The sequence below is a fragment of the Lithobates pipiens genome, unplaced genomic scaffold, assembly GCF_037356315.1.
Source record: "Lithobates pipiens isolate NorthernLeopardFrog02 unplaced genomic scaffold, aLitPip1_a1.2 Scaffold_16, whole genome shotgun sequence".
NCBI classification, from domain to species: domain Eukaryota; kingdom Metazoa; phylum Chordata; class Amphibia; order Anura; family Ranidae; genus Lithobates; species Lithobates pipiens.
The window spans coordinates 546,856,983-546,871,253 of record NW_027507748.1 but is presented as its reverse complement, the minus strand read 5'-3'; the positions used below and the strand labels follow the sequence as shown (position 1 = coordinate 546,871,253).

The following is a 14,271-nucleotide window of genomic DNA, read 5'->3' as shown; positions in this document are numbered from 1 at the left end:
ATGCAAGATACTGTCCTAAAAAGGGTTTGGGGACCTGACTCCTGCCTCAGGGGACATGGGTCAATGCAAAAAAAAGTTTTAAAAACGGCCGTTTTGGCGGGAGCACTGATTTTAATGACGATTAAAGTGAAAAAAAAAAGTGAAATATTCCTTTAAATATGGTGCCTGGGGGGTGTCTGCAGTATGCCTGTGAAGTGCCACGTGTTTCCCGTGTTTAGAACAGTCCCTGCACAAAATGACATTAAACGGAAATAACACCATTTAAAACTGCTTGCGGTTTTAATGTTATATCTGGTTCCTGCAATATGGTTGAAAATCATTGAGAAAAATGGCATGGGTAGCCCTTCCTGCCCATTACCAGCCTATTTGGGTCTTGAACGCATATTAAGGGGAACCCTGTACCCATATTAAAAAAAGGAAATGCGTGTGGCCCCCAGGCCCTATATACTCAGAACAGCAGTATACAGGCGGTGCAAACAAGACAGGGACTGTGTAGGTTTGTTGTGTTAAGTTGAATCTGTTTGTAATTTTCAACTGGTACATTTTTAAAGTGTAGCTCCAGTCAAAAAAACTATTTTTAAGCTTTTTGGAAAACATAGGGAAGGGTTATCACCCCTGTATAATTTGTTTTGTCGTCCATCTTTTTTCATCTCACTTGCTGCTGTCTGATGTTTGTAAATTGGATGTTTGAAAGTAGGGGCCTGCCCTATATGCTCTGCAGAAATGGCGGAACAAGGTGTTGGTTTTGCCACAACATTGTAAGCCCTCAAAGTGACTCTTGGTGGGCGCTGGAGCGCCCTGCTGTGAACGATTATATCAAGAATTGTAATTACATGCCATTGTTGAACAGTGGTAGAAAAATTGACCTTTGGTGGTTGTGGTGCTGGTGCCACAACACTATAAGTCCTCACCGTTACTCTGGGTGGGCACAGGAAGGGGCCCTCCTGTGAAATATTATATCAAGAATTGTAATTACATGTCCCTGTTAAACAGGGGCAGAAAAATTTGGCCTTAGGCACTGCTGCTGGTGCCACCACACTGCAACCTCTTCCATATACTCTAGTTTTTTTGCTGGAATTAGCCCTGCTGCAAAGCATTGCATCAAAAATTGTACTTAAACGCCCCTGTTAAACAGGGGCAGAAAAATTGGGCCTTAGGCTGAGGTGAATATCGCGGTGTATACTGCGGTCAGGGCACGCAGACAATAACCAGAAAACAGCAGAGATAAAGGGGTATATACAGATGTATACTGTGCTGTGCTGGAGGCACACACAACTTCCAATAACTCCTGCAGATGGCAATTGGGCTCAAATAGAGAACAGCTATGTAGGTGGATTATAGCGGTATGTACTGGGTACAGAGCACGCAAACAGCACGCACTATCTCCTAACACTACTGACTGCAAGCTCTATTATTAAAGATGGATCACTAGCTATATAGGTGAGGTGAATATCACGGTGTATACTGCGGTCAGGGCACGCAGACAATAACCAGAAAACAGCAGAGATAAAGGGGTATATACAGATGTATACTGTGCTGTGCTGGAGGCACACACAACTTCCAATAACTCCTGCAGATGGCAATTGGGCTCAAATAGAGAACAGCTATGTAGGTGAGGTGAATATAGTGGTGTATACTGCGGTCAGGGCACAGACAATAACCACTACACAAGAGCAAGATAGGAAATCAGCCAAAAACGATCGGTGTGTAACTGTGTTGAAGGTACACAGAACACCGACTGCTTCAGATGCCAACACACTACACGAGGCCGCCTCAAAGGCGGCCTTATATAGTGTGGGGCGTGCACTACACAGCCTGAGCTATGATTGGCCACAGGCATCCTGCCTGTGGCCAATCATGGCTCTCCTCGCTGCTGGCGCTGCGATTGGCCAAGCATGCGGGGTCACAGTGCATGCTTGGCCAATCATGAGCCAGCAATGCACTGCGCCATCGCAGTGCATTGTGGGCCGTGCGCGCTACACGAATTTTGACGCGAACGGACCAAGAGTTTGGATTTCGCCGAACGGACGAACAGCCAATGTTGGAGTCGAACGTACGTTCGACTCGAACACGAAACTCATCCCTACTGTGTATCATTCCTAAGGGTATTTATGTGGCACTGCATTTATAATGCAACACCAAACTCTAATGCCGCGTACACACGACCGGACTTTCCGGCAGACTAGGTCCGACAGAATCAGTCCGTCGGACAATCCAATCATGTGTGGGCTAATCTGATCATTTTTCATTTTAAAAATCCAACGGACCTAAAAATAGAACATATTTCAAATCTGTCCGACGGACTCAATTCCTATCGGGAAAACCGTTCGTCTGTATTCTGTGAAAGCTATTGGCTACTGGCTATTGAACTTCCTTTTTTAGTCCCGTCTTACATCATCACGTTCAAAACGAAAGGACTTTCAAACAGACTTAGTCTGTTCATGTGTGGGCAAGTCCGTTCGTTCGGAAAGTCCCTCGGAACTCCGCCAAAAGTCAGTCGGGGAGACCGTCGGACCCAGTCTGCCGGAAAGTCCGGTTGTGTGTACGCGGCATTACAATGTTTGCTTCAAGGAAGGCAGTATTTATAGTCCCTAGCCTTTACATTGTCTGATGTATATAAATGCATGCGGCCAGGAACACTGCATAGACTAGTCCAGATTGTATAATCACAATAATCAATCACAATAATCCCTACTGCATTGGATCACAAGTGCCATTTTTGTTAATACAGCCCTAGTGACATCATCACCCGAGTATTTATAAAGAGCTACAACAGCTAATACTTGCCGGCACAATAGCTGCTGGTTGGCATCTAATTTTCAAAACTTTGCATAATTAAAGACTTTCATGTTGTACTGGGACTTTATGCACTAAATGATTAACAATTATGTTTAGTGCAACAGATTAAATTAAAAATGCACCAAGATCTACAAAAAGTAATTTATTAAGTATGTAAGGATTGCAGCAAACAGTAGTAAAAACCTTTGGAAAAAAAAACAAACAGTAGTATTATTATTTTTTTATTATCTTTGTGTTCTCACATATTCTATGGAGATAGAAAGTAAGTATACAGTAGCTTCCCCTGGATTTAAAGTGGAATGAATGCATGAATGAAAAAAATACATGTTTATTCCAGCAAAAAAGTGTATTTCAGGCTCGTGTATGCTTTAGACCTAGTACATCTTGAAACAATAATTCATTCACTTCCATCAAGGTGGGCTTTAGGCTGGGTTCACACTGCTGCGGCTGGGAGACCCGGATGTGATTCGCACCGCACTGCAGTGCAAATCACATCCGATCTCTGTGCGATGCGAGTTCAGCCATACAGATAGTATGGCTGAATTCGCATCGCACCCGCCGCAAACTCGCACAGGACCCTTTTTTTGGTCCGCAGCAGAATCGGATCGCATGGGTGTTCACACCATGCGATCCGATTCCTGTCCGAGTTTGCAGATCGCACTGCGATATGCGGACTGATCTGGGGGTGTCATTAACATTTCACTGACACTCCCAGCAGTCCGCATAGGGCAGTGTGAACTGCCGGGGGGAGGCATGCGATGCGGGAAAACGCCGTGGATTTGCGGTGTTCCCGCATCGCTCCGGTGTGAACCCGGCCTCAGATCAATCACTCCAACTGCAGGCTGGCTAGACATTGTTTATATCTGCTGTGATTGCTACTCTTACGATATGGAGTGTGAACCCTCAATATACCCAGTTTAAAGCACTGTCTCAAGCCCTTACACAAAATATAACATTAGTAAAGCAGTATTAAACCCAAAACCAAAGATGTAATATACTGCACTTTTCCAACCATTAGAAGTGATAGGTGCATTTGTTTTCTTTTTTTAGGCTTTTTTTCCCTTTGTTTTTGCCTGGTGATCTGACCAGTAACACACCTCCTGTATTAGAGAGCCTCCACTCCGAATAAAGGAGCACAGGGGCACCTTTGAACAGCAAAATTGTCAGTCTGGATGGAGAGTAGTGTTATGCCGCATACACATGATCGGATTATCCGGTGGACTTAGTCCGGCGGACAAACCTCCGGACTTTGAAGCGGAGGTCCGCTGGACTTCAAAACGAGCGGACCTGCCCACACACGACCAGACTTTTCTGGCGGACTAGATGCGGCGGACAAACCGCCGGACTATGGGCGGACTTTTGAAATGAATGGAGTGCCCGCACACAGAGAAAAGTCAGTTCATTTTGAACATGGCTCCAGGTAGACGGGACTAAACGAAGGAGGTCAATGTCGCCACCTCCATCGGCGAGATTGACACCTCGCTGGCCCCGTCACCTGGCCCTATGCCGAAAAAACGGTGTGGGGGTCCCCCCCAAGGTCCATATCAGACCCTTATCCGAGCATGCAGCCCGGCCGGTCAGGAAAGGGGGTGGGGACGAGCAAGCGCCCCCCCCCCCCCCCGAGGTGTACCAGGCCGCGTGCCCTCAACATGGGGTGGTGCTTTGGGGAAGGGGGGCCCTGTGCCCACAGTTAGAATGCCGGTGTCGCAGAGCGGAGGAGGGAACAGACGGGGCTTCGTTCCCCCCCATCGCTGGACCCTGGAACAGGTAAATGTTCGATTATTAAGTCAGCAGCTGCAGTATTTGTAGCTGCTGACTTTTATTTTTTATTTTTTTAAGGGGAACCAGGTGAACATAAATGAAGCCCAAAAATGGTTTGTCCCATCAATGTAACTACAAGAAAGGATTACCAAATGAAAATAGAAGAAATAAAGCAATTAAAACAAAATGAATACAACCATCTCATCTATGAATTGGTAAGCTGCAATATAATAAATATTTGCTTTTGGGTTTAAAGGCACTTTAATGTGTAGTAAGTCCTGTGATGTTTATGTATATAGTTAATCTGCACAAGGATATAAGAATCTGTAAGCAGATGCCACTTTTAACCCCATTATCCAATATTATTATAACTTGGTAGATACTGATCCAGATTGGACAAGTAAAAAACAATATGCAAGATTGCAGAAATAAGACAGAGAAATGCCATCTTAACAGTATGGGGGACATTTATCAATTCTGCACAGCAAGGCAATGCTATAGGGAGGCAGTGAGACAGATTGTGAAATAGATTTATTACAAGGTTACAGTCATAAATTCTTCTTTCGGTTGTTCTAAAGTAGCTAATGACTGAATGATATTTGACCCTGATCACTTCCTAATCATATATCTGTTTGGTGTGAAAATATGCTTTATCTTCAGTAATAAATCTGTCATCGATCTTTACACATTTGTCACAGTTGGGCTGTCCAGTAATACAGTTGCAGGGGTCATAAATACACTGTACACCTGTTGCATTGACTTTGCTAAAGCTGAGCACACACGGGCCGAATGTTGGGAGACATTTGCCGCTTCATACACATTTGTCCGACATGCACACTGTTTGACCAGCTTCTATCAGATGAGCATGTTGGAAAACCAGCAGCTGACCGGCTCCCGATTGGAGGGTTCTGTTGGGGTGGGAGCGGGGGAGATTGCTGTACTAACATTGCATAGCTAGTACAGCGGCTTACGACCGGAGCTGACAGTTTTTTTTCCATTCAACCCTCTGGGAAGAAAACCTATAGTGTGTACCAGGCTTACCAGGCAAGTGGAGTTCCACCCAAAAGGGAAACTTATCTGCTTCTCTGATTCCTCCCCCCTCCGGTGCCACATTTGGCACCTTTCAGGAGGGAGGGGGGAGTGGGTACCTTTTTTTTACTGGTACCCTGTCCCCACTTCCGGGAGACTTGGCGGCCATGAAGTACGTCAGCAGCACGAACCCCCTCTCCTTCTGCCATGCCAGTGAGAAAGTGCAGTACGCTTCACGCATACGCAGTAGGGACCCGGCCATGAAGCCCAAAGGCTACACTGCCGGGTTCCCAGATCAGCAATGGAGGCGGCAGCACCCAACCAGCCGATGTAAACATCGGCTGTGGTGCCAACATCGCTGGACTCCAGGACAGGTAAACGTCTTAATGTTAAAAGTCAGCAGCTACAATAGGTAGAGCTGCTAACTTTTAATATTTAAAGGGCCGGGCAGAACTCTTTAAGTTAGAGGCTACCTGATTTTTGTCTAATTGTGTTACTAATTTGCTTGATAAATGTTCCCCAATTTTATTCCAAAATATAAAATAAAAAGAGTTTATTACTCATTTGCAGATAACTGGTATTGTCAGTTGGAGTCACTGGCAGTGCGTTTCTCTCGTGTGTCGAGAATGTGCATGATACTCTCTTGTTCATGCCCAAAATGGACTAGATGTGATTTCTAGTGTACATAGAGCAGTACACATTACCACTACTAACATGCATTGCTCTTTCCAAACAAACAGAAGTGAAGGTAAAAAGGAAATGATTGGTAACCCAAGGAGAATGTTACAAGGAGGAAGAAAAATACAATAAGGAATGATATAATGAAAAATAGAATAGCGGGTCATTAAAGTGGTTCTAAAGCCTCAAGGTTTTTCACCTTAATGCATTCTATGGGCAGCATGAATATTAATCCCTGGGAGGGTGGCCCAGTTGGCTGCTGGAAGCCTTTATAAATACTCAGACAAAGAGCTTCCAGGTCTTTTGCCGTTAGAGAGAAACACAACAGGCTTCTTGCCCCCTTAGTCTATCCTGCAATGTACTTGCAAGGTTCTGAAGCATCAGGTGGGTGAGCCAAGGGCCTGCTTTTGTGAAGTTGAAGAGATCTGACTAAGGGGCTGCCACCTGAAGATCTAATCTGGTATCACAGGCAGGGCTGCTAATAGGGCAGTACAACCTGTTGTACCAGCCCAGTCCCATCACCTACGCAGCATTACAGTTCCTTGCTGCATTAAATAAAAAATAAAAAAGAGCTTGCTAAACTGTTCCCCCCGCTTATATTTGTTTATGGAGCTGGGTTATACCATTTTGCTAGGCCCCATCAGGTCAGCAGAGGGGCCCAGGTGCACACAGAGGAGGGACTATTTCTTAATTTTCGCTACTCAATTACTCCCGTCTGGCGGAATGATACCATGATTCTCCGCCCAGCACCCACCTCCAGTTCTCACTTTCAGAGATGCGAGGTGGCTGACAGGAAACATCTGAAGGAGATCGTAGCTGCAATGGACACAGTGAGTGGAGAATAGAATAGAATCCTCACTGTGTCCTATCTCTCACATCACAGCGGGCTATCATCAGCATTAAAATAATCATCATAGGCAGCACACCCCAAATCTCTCCATAAAGAGGACCTGTCATGGCTCTTGCTATCACAAAGAATCTTATTCATCCCTTGTGAAAGTAAAAAAATAAAGAAAAAAATGTAAAGATACAGTGTACATTTTTAAAATTTTGAATAAAATAAAATGAAAAATAAATTTAAACTGCCCCCGCTTTCATGCTTATGCACAATTGCAAAATCACACGAGTGTGTAAACAGCAACAAACCTGCATTTTGTTTCAAGACTGGGTCAGGGTCGGGGACAGAGGTGAGGTCAAGGGCATGGTTAAAGGGGGCCCTGTCAGGTAGGCTGTACGGGGTGCCATAATTTCTAAAAGTGGCCCTGATCACAGGAAAAAGGTGTCACATGGATTTTAGAAGGAGGCAACCAACTTCCAATAACATTTTGTGAGTACAGGCAGTGAGAGAGATCTTAGATACCTTTGGGCTGATGTGTCTAAAGGGGAGCTAGTGTCCTGCAGAGCTTAGTCTATCTAATTCTCTGTGAAGGGACTTTGCTCTAATTTTTCTAAAGAAAAAGCTTTTATGCTTTTAACTGCTTTTACTACAAAGCCTCAACCAGCCTCTGCTTTTGCAAGGACTTTTGCTTCAGTTCTGCAGGAGGAAGTTTACTGTCCTCATCTTGTAGAGCAGAGGTGCCCAACCAGTGGCCCGGGGGCCACACGTGGCCCGCGGAGCCCTCTGATGTGGCCTGCAACCTCCTGCTCTGGGATGGCAGGTTGGCAAGCCTAGATTGTGGGTTGCCAACCCGCCATCCCAGAGCATCAGTGTTGTGAATAAATCCACTGGTAGAGCTTCTGTTAAAAAAAAAAAAGCCACTGGTAGAGAAAGCAAGCAGCTGCAGAGCCGCATAAGCCGATACTTCCTGTATAGCACCAACTCCTATCACAGGTGGAGTGACACCAAATGCGATCTGCCTGGGACAACAGCCAGCGATACCTGTATTTAAAACTGTTATTAAAGGTAAGTTTATTACTTAAATCACAGTGTATATATGGGCATATCTGTTCTGCAGTGGTTACTGGGCTGCTTTCAAATTGATCCACAGGTGCAGCGCAGACCACTTGCGAGTTATCTACACTGAGGCATAGACTTCTGTTATTACCTGTAAGTTTAATGCACTTTCTGAAAGTTCACCACACCCGCAGGATATAATAGAAGTCTGTGGCAAAGTACAGCTAACCTGCAGGAAAGCCACAGGTGAACTTGTCTGCACCCTCTGTGTGAGTAAACCACAGCGCATCAGTGTGAAAACAGCCTTAGGCCCCATTGACACCATTGGTCTGACCCTCCGTTCACCTCTATCGAGCCGCAGATGTAAACGGGCTTGTGGCCGTTTACACCCTACTTACTTCCACTCCGATCCATCCCCTTCTATCTGGGGCAGATGGGATCCGAGGGCCCATAGAGTAGAGCGGGTTGTATCCGTGTTGGCTCTGCATATGCACAGTGGACATGGAACTCTCACCCTTCTGCTCCACTCATTGTGGCCCATGACCGGTTACCAATTCTCTTAAGTGGCCCTCGCTCTTAAAAAAGTTGGGCACCCCTGTTGTAGAGAGTTCTTTTTGGAGTATCCCACTTAATTCTCCCCATCCAAGTTAACCCAAAAATAAAAACACAAACAAAAACACTCCTAGACTGATCATGGAGCCAAAGAGTGACTGTGACTGTGTGCCTGGCTGTGGGGCTATCATTGGGAAAAAGAACCCAGGCATATTTCTAGCTTTGGGGGTAGCACTACAGTAACATAAGGAGTAAGTGTGTAAGGCAAATATCACAGTATCTTCAGATCACAAATAAATGGGATTGAGTGTTGGAAACCAATGGCATTAGTGGAAGCATTTGTGGTGAAAATTGGATAGCTTGCACTTTACCATGTCTTGGCCACAGTAAAATCAACTTGCAGCAGTTATTTGGTGTTTGAATTCATGTTATTTAATTATAAAGCATTCTCAAAAGAAGAAATCAGCAATGATAGCCCATATAATTCTCCCATGAAGGGTGCACTTAACCACTGAAGAATCAAATAGATTTTATTTATGTAGCAAAGTCTCTGGCCTTGTCCAATCTAATGACTACCAAAGATAGCTGACATCCTCCTGTATGTAGTGGGTTGTGAGGCATAGTGGGTGAGAGGTGGAAAAAGTTATTGGGTGCCAAACACTTCTTGGATGTAAAAGAGGTTTTAATTCTCTTAACAGTCCTTTTTGTATTTTTGGGAGAAAGAGGATTAGGGCCTGGACCCCCTTATGCCACGTACACGCGATCGTACTTTCCAGCAGACTAGGTCCGACGGTCTCCCCAACGGACTTTCGTCGGAGTTCCGACGGACTTGCAGAATGAATGGACTTGCCCACACATGGACTAAAGTCCGTTCATTTTGAACGTGACTCCAGGAGCGACGGGACTAGAAAGGGAAAGTCAATCTCGCAGCTTTCATTGGCGAGATTGATACCTTACGAGCCCCATCGCCTGGTATGTATTTTAAGGGGAACCCCCTACGCCGAAAAAACGGCATGGGGGTCCCCCCAAAGTCCATACCAGACCCTTATCCGAGCACCCAGCCCGGCCGGTCAGGAAAGGGGGTGGGGAAGAGCTAGTGCCCCCCTCCTGAACCGTATGCATGTCCTCAACATGGGGGGTAGGTTCTTTGGGGAAGGGGGGCGCCCTGCAACCTCCCCACCCCAAAGCACCTTGTCCCCATGTTGATGAGGACAAGGGCCTCTTCCTGACAACCCTGGCTGTGGTTGTCGGGGTCTGCGGGCGGAGGCTTATCGGAATCTGGGAACCCCCTTTAATAAGGGTAATAAGGGGGCCCCCAGACCCTGGCCCCTCACCCTATGTGATCAAGTACGGGGTACATCATAGAAGGAAGAAGGAAGAAGAAGGCAGCGACGTCGATGGACGATGATGAAGGAGAAAGCTGGGCCACCGCTAGCAAAAGAGTGGCAAAAGAGCAGAAGATAGCGGAGGAGCCCAGCAGAAGAACTGGAGAGCAGGAGAAGAGGCTAGAGAGCGGGAGAAGAACTGGAAAGCGCGGAGAAGTCGGAAGAGACCCCCAAAGTCAGAAGAAGACCCCCAGAGCTGCATAATAAACTACTTTAAAAACCTGTGTAGTGTGTTTTTTTATTGACACTTTTTCCCCCAGGTGAATGGGTAGGGGTACGATGTACCCTATACTCATTCACATAGGGTGGGGGGTCAGGATCTGGGGGCCCCCTTATTAAAGAGGGCTCCCAGATTCCGATAAGCCCCCCGCCCACAGACCCCAACAACCAACGGCCTGGGTTGTCGGGAAGAGGCCCTTGTCCTCATCAACATGGGCACAAGGTGCTTTGGGGTGGGGGCCCGCAGGGCCCCCCCCTTCCGCAAAGCACCCACCCCCTATGTTGAGGGCATGTGGTCTGGTATGGCTCAGGACAGTCGCTTGTCCCCACCCCCTTTCCTGACCGGCCGGGCTGCATGCTCGGATAATTGTCTGGTATGGATTTTGGGGGGACCCCATGGCGTTTTTTTTGGTATAGGGGTTCCCCTTAAAATCCATATCAGATCTAAGGGCCTTTTATGCCCCTGGAGGGGCATTCCCCCTCTTGCTCGCTGCGATAGGAAAATGTATTTTTCCTATTGCAGCTAGTGCGAGATGTACAGTACCCTGTCGCCGAGAACCAGCGCGACAGGATCGCGCTGGAAACATTCTCATGGGCAGGTGCTGTAGCTGCCCTTGCATTGTAATTGGTCCGTCGGAGCAGCATACAGACGAACGGGCTTCAGGAATAGAACATGTTCTATTTCTAGGTCCCCACACGCGATTGAATTGTCCGATGGAGACTTCAATAAGAGAAAATCCGTGCAGGGAAAGGCCCCAACAAGAAGCCACATCTGCACTTGCAGGGATGCTGTCTCCTATGGCAACAGTCTTTAACAGTTCCTAACTCAAGCGTCCTTTCAGCTCCACTATAGCTGCTTCTTGTAGTTCTTCAACACTGAGCTCTCTCTGATTCACTGACTCTGAATCCCTTGAGCTCCTCTAAGGTTTGAGGTGGTATCTCCCTCAAGTGTCACCCCTGTTTCTCCGTTGGGTCCCTAGCTTGGCACTCCATATACTTCTCAAACTTCACCCCTGCTAACTGGCAAAGTCCCTGGTTTGGCTCACAAAGCTGCTCTGCAAGCGTCTCCTCTGTGGGTTAAGTCCCTGACTTGATTACTGCCTGAATTTTCCCAATTCTCCATCGTGTCTTTTTTTTGAGAATGTGGTTCTGTTACTTGCTTCAGTTACTCACTGTGGTCCCTGGTAAAGGTGGTTGGCCCCTTTGTGGCGACAGCTTCCCTTCTACCTTCGACCACTGTTCTCCAGCCGGCAGAACTGTCACTTCTGGTTGGACTGTAAGCTGCAATCCCAACCCTGCGCTGCTCTCCTTACTTCTGGACAGGACCTCACACAGCCTAGCAGTCAGATGCCCCCGGGATAGGCCCAATTTCTGGTCTTGCAGCCCAGGGCTTATGACAAACGTCCACCCAGACAGCCGTCCAGGTGACACAGAACATAGATCACCTGACCTCACCAGAATATATAGGCTCTCCCAGCAGTCCAAGAGATTCAAAAAACCCCTGCCCATTGGCTGAGACACCCCATATACCCATAACCTGACCTTGGGTTGCCCTTCTCCTATCTTGTACCACCAAGTACCCGGCCACTTAGTGAAAGAAAAGAAAAGTGCAACAAGGCAAAACTTAGGGAGAAATTAATAGATCTCTATCAATCGACCAAGATAACTACTCCTAGCAAGTACATTTGTATGGAGCTTGCTGACTAAACCCCAGGGTGCTACATCTGTATGTACATATTATTTTAAATGATCTCATCGTGTTACGAATGTGCCACTCACCCTTAGGATTGTTGGTTAAATGTACAGAAATCTGAGGAATTCCTGGACCTGTAAGAAATATAATACATTACATTCTTAGTCTTAAGAGGCTGTATATAGCAGTAAGGCTTCATGTACATTTGGGGTGTGTTTGAAGATCCATGAAGAAACTGACTGCACGTGGCTTCATAGAACACATGAGATAAGATGGCCCTTTGCTTGGGGGTATGTATTTTTATGCCCACGTGAATGTGGCTTTTACAGGCAAACTGCCAGTTATAGTTAAAGACAATATATAGTGTTTTTGTACACATTTACTGTTTTAATTCTATCTTTTTAAATTACTATTCTGGCAGGTATTCTATATATAAAACATTGCATATACATTTTTTAAATCACTTGTGTAAAGCCAGCACGTGGAGCTGCAGACTACTTTCCTACAGTTTTTTACCTCTATGCTGTAAAGAGAAGGTAATCTTCTGCTATTAAGAATACTCACAGAGCTAGGTAGAGGTAACCCCTAGTTTTGTTTTTTTGCTGGGGAAGACCAATCAAAGCTTTTTTGTATTTGGATGTGGGGAGCCTTCTCCTCACACTTTGCCTCTTGCCTTCTCTTTGGAGAAGAATTATTATTATGATATACTGTATATGACTATTATGATAAGGTTCTAGGAGATACACCTTTTATATAAGTTTGTAATAATATTTATGGTGAAGCTGTGTATGGGACCTGTTGGTGTTGGTCTTTTGTAATGTATTTAATTTTTGTTAGTTCATTGTATGAATATTGTCTTGACTTTTTTTTTTTGCCGATGTATTGTGTCTAGTAGCCTTTTGCTAAAATGAATAAAAAATCCACACAGAGCTAAAAGAGGTAGAGAGTTAAGCCTGATACACATGATCAGATTTCCTGCAGACAAAACGTCAGACTTTTGTCCGAAGAGCATTGGCCAGGAATTTGTCTTGCATACAAAACGGCAAGGAATTGTAGGCCAACAAACATGAACGTAGAAACGTACTAGACGTACTACAAGCCAATAAAGAGGAAGTTCAATTGTCAGACGCCACCCTTTAGGCTCTTTCTGTTAATTTCGTGTTAGTAGAAGTTTGGTGAGTGTTGATTTCTCACTTTTCAGCTCATGCTTTTCAGTTTGTTTCTGAACGGCTGATCGTCAACCAGACATGTTGCGGAATAGGAGGAGATAACGTGTTATTTATTATTGGCCTTGGCAGATAGCATGTCTAATTTTATTTGTTTTCTTTTTTTAATGCACAATAAAAAAATTGTGGAGAATAATACTCGGCTATGTGTTTTACTTCAAATGACAGTTTGGGAGTAGGCAGTTACATTTAAAAAAATACAATGTAAAATTAACAAGGGACACCAACATAGTTTTATCTTTGATCTTAAAAACTACGGGATAATGGTGTTGTGGTAACGTGCCCAAAAAAAACAAAAAAAACAAGCATAATTATATTATTCTTGATATCACTAGAAAATAAAAGCCTTTTAAAATACGTTTGGCAGAACTCCATCAGTATCACCAGCACAACAGCTTCATTATTATCCCATTAAAGAAGAAGAGAATGTGTGATGCATTTCGAGATTTCATAATTTGCTGTGTCACAAATGTTAATTCTCCATTACGAACGCTAGTTTACAAGACCGACCGCTTCTGGCTCATTCTTGCTTCCGAGCATGCATGTTTGTACTTTGTATTTTTGTCCGACAGACTTGTGTACACACGCTTGGAAAATCCAACAACAGACATTTGTCTGCGGAAAATTTCTAAGCCTGCCATCCAACATTTGTCCATGGAAAATCCGACAACAATTGTTCGATGGAGTGTACAAACGGTTGGATTTTCTGCCAACAGCCTGTCATCACACAATTCCCGTTGGAAAATCCAATCGTGTGTATGAAGCTTTAGAGGAGGCACATCCTCCTCCCTGTCTCAGGTTCATAGATCCCTATATAGAGCCCTGGTGCTGCTGGGCTGTATTCTTTTTTAAGCCCAGAATGTTCTGAGGAACCCTGTATTAAGTGTTTGCTTCTAAAATGAAGTATTAATAAATTACAAGACATAAAACACCAGTTTCAAACATTTAAATATTCTTATTTGAATTAAAATTCAACTGATTAAAAGTTCTTCAAATACAGTAGATAATACATGTTTAATAATCATATGTAGCAAC

At 45.0% G+C, this 14,271-nt stretch overlaps 1 protein-coding gene across 2 annotated transcripts in view; it reads right to left on the bottom strand.

Annotated features, from left to right (window-relative positions):
- The window catches only part of LOC143983561 (inactive dipeptidyl peptidase 10-like), a 322,327-nt gene that overhangs the window by 69,730 nt on the left and 238,326 nt on the right, over positions 1–14,271 (bottom strand). For both annotated transcript variants that reach the window (XM_077483372.1, XM_077483371.1), the window contains exon 17: positions 12,097–12,144. In XM_077483372.1, the coding sequence (XP_077339498.1) occupies positions 12,097–12,144 (48 nt within the window). The remainder of the gene's footprint in view (positions 1–12,096; positions 12,145–14,271) is intronic.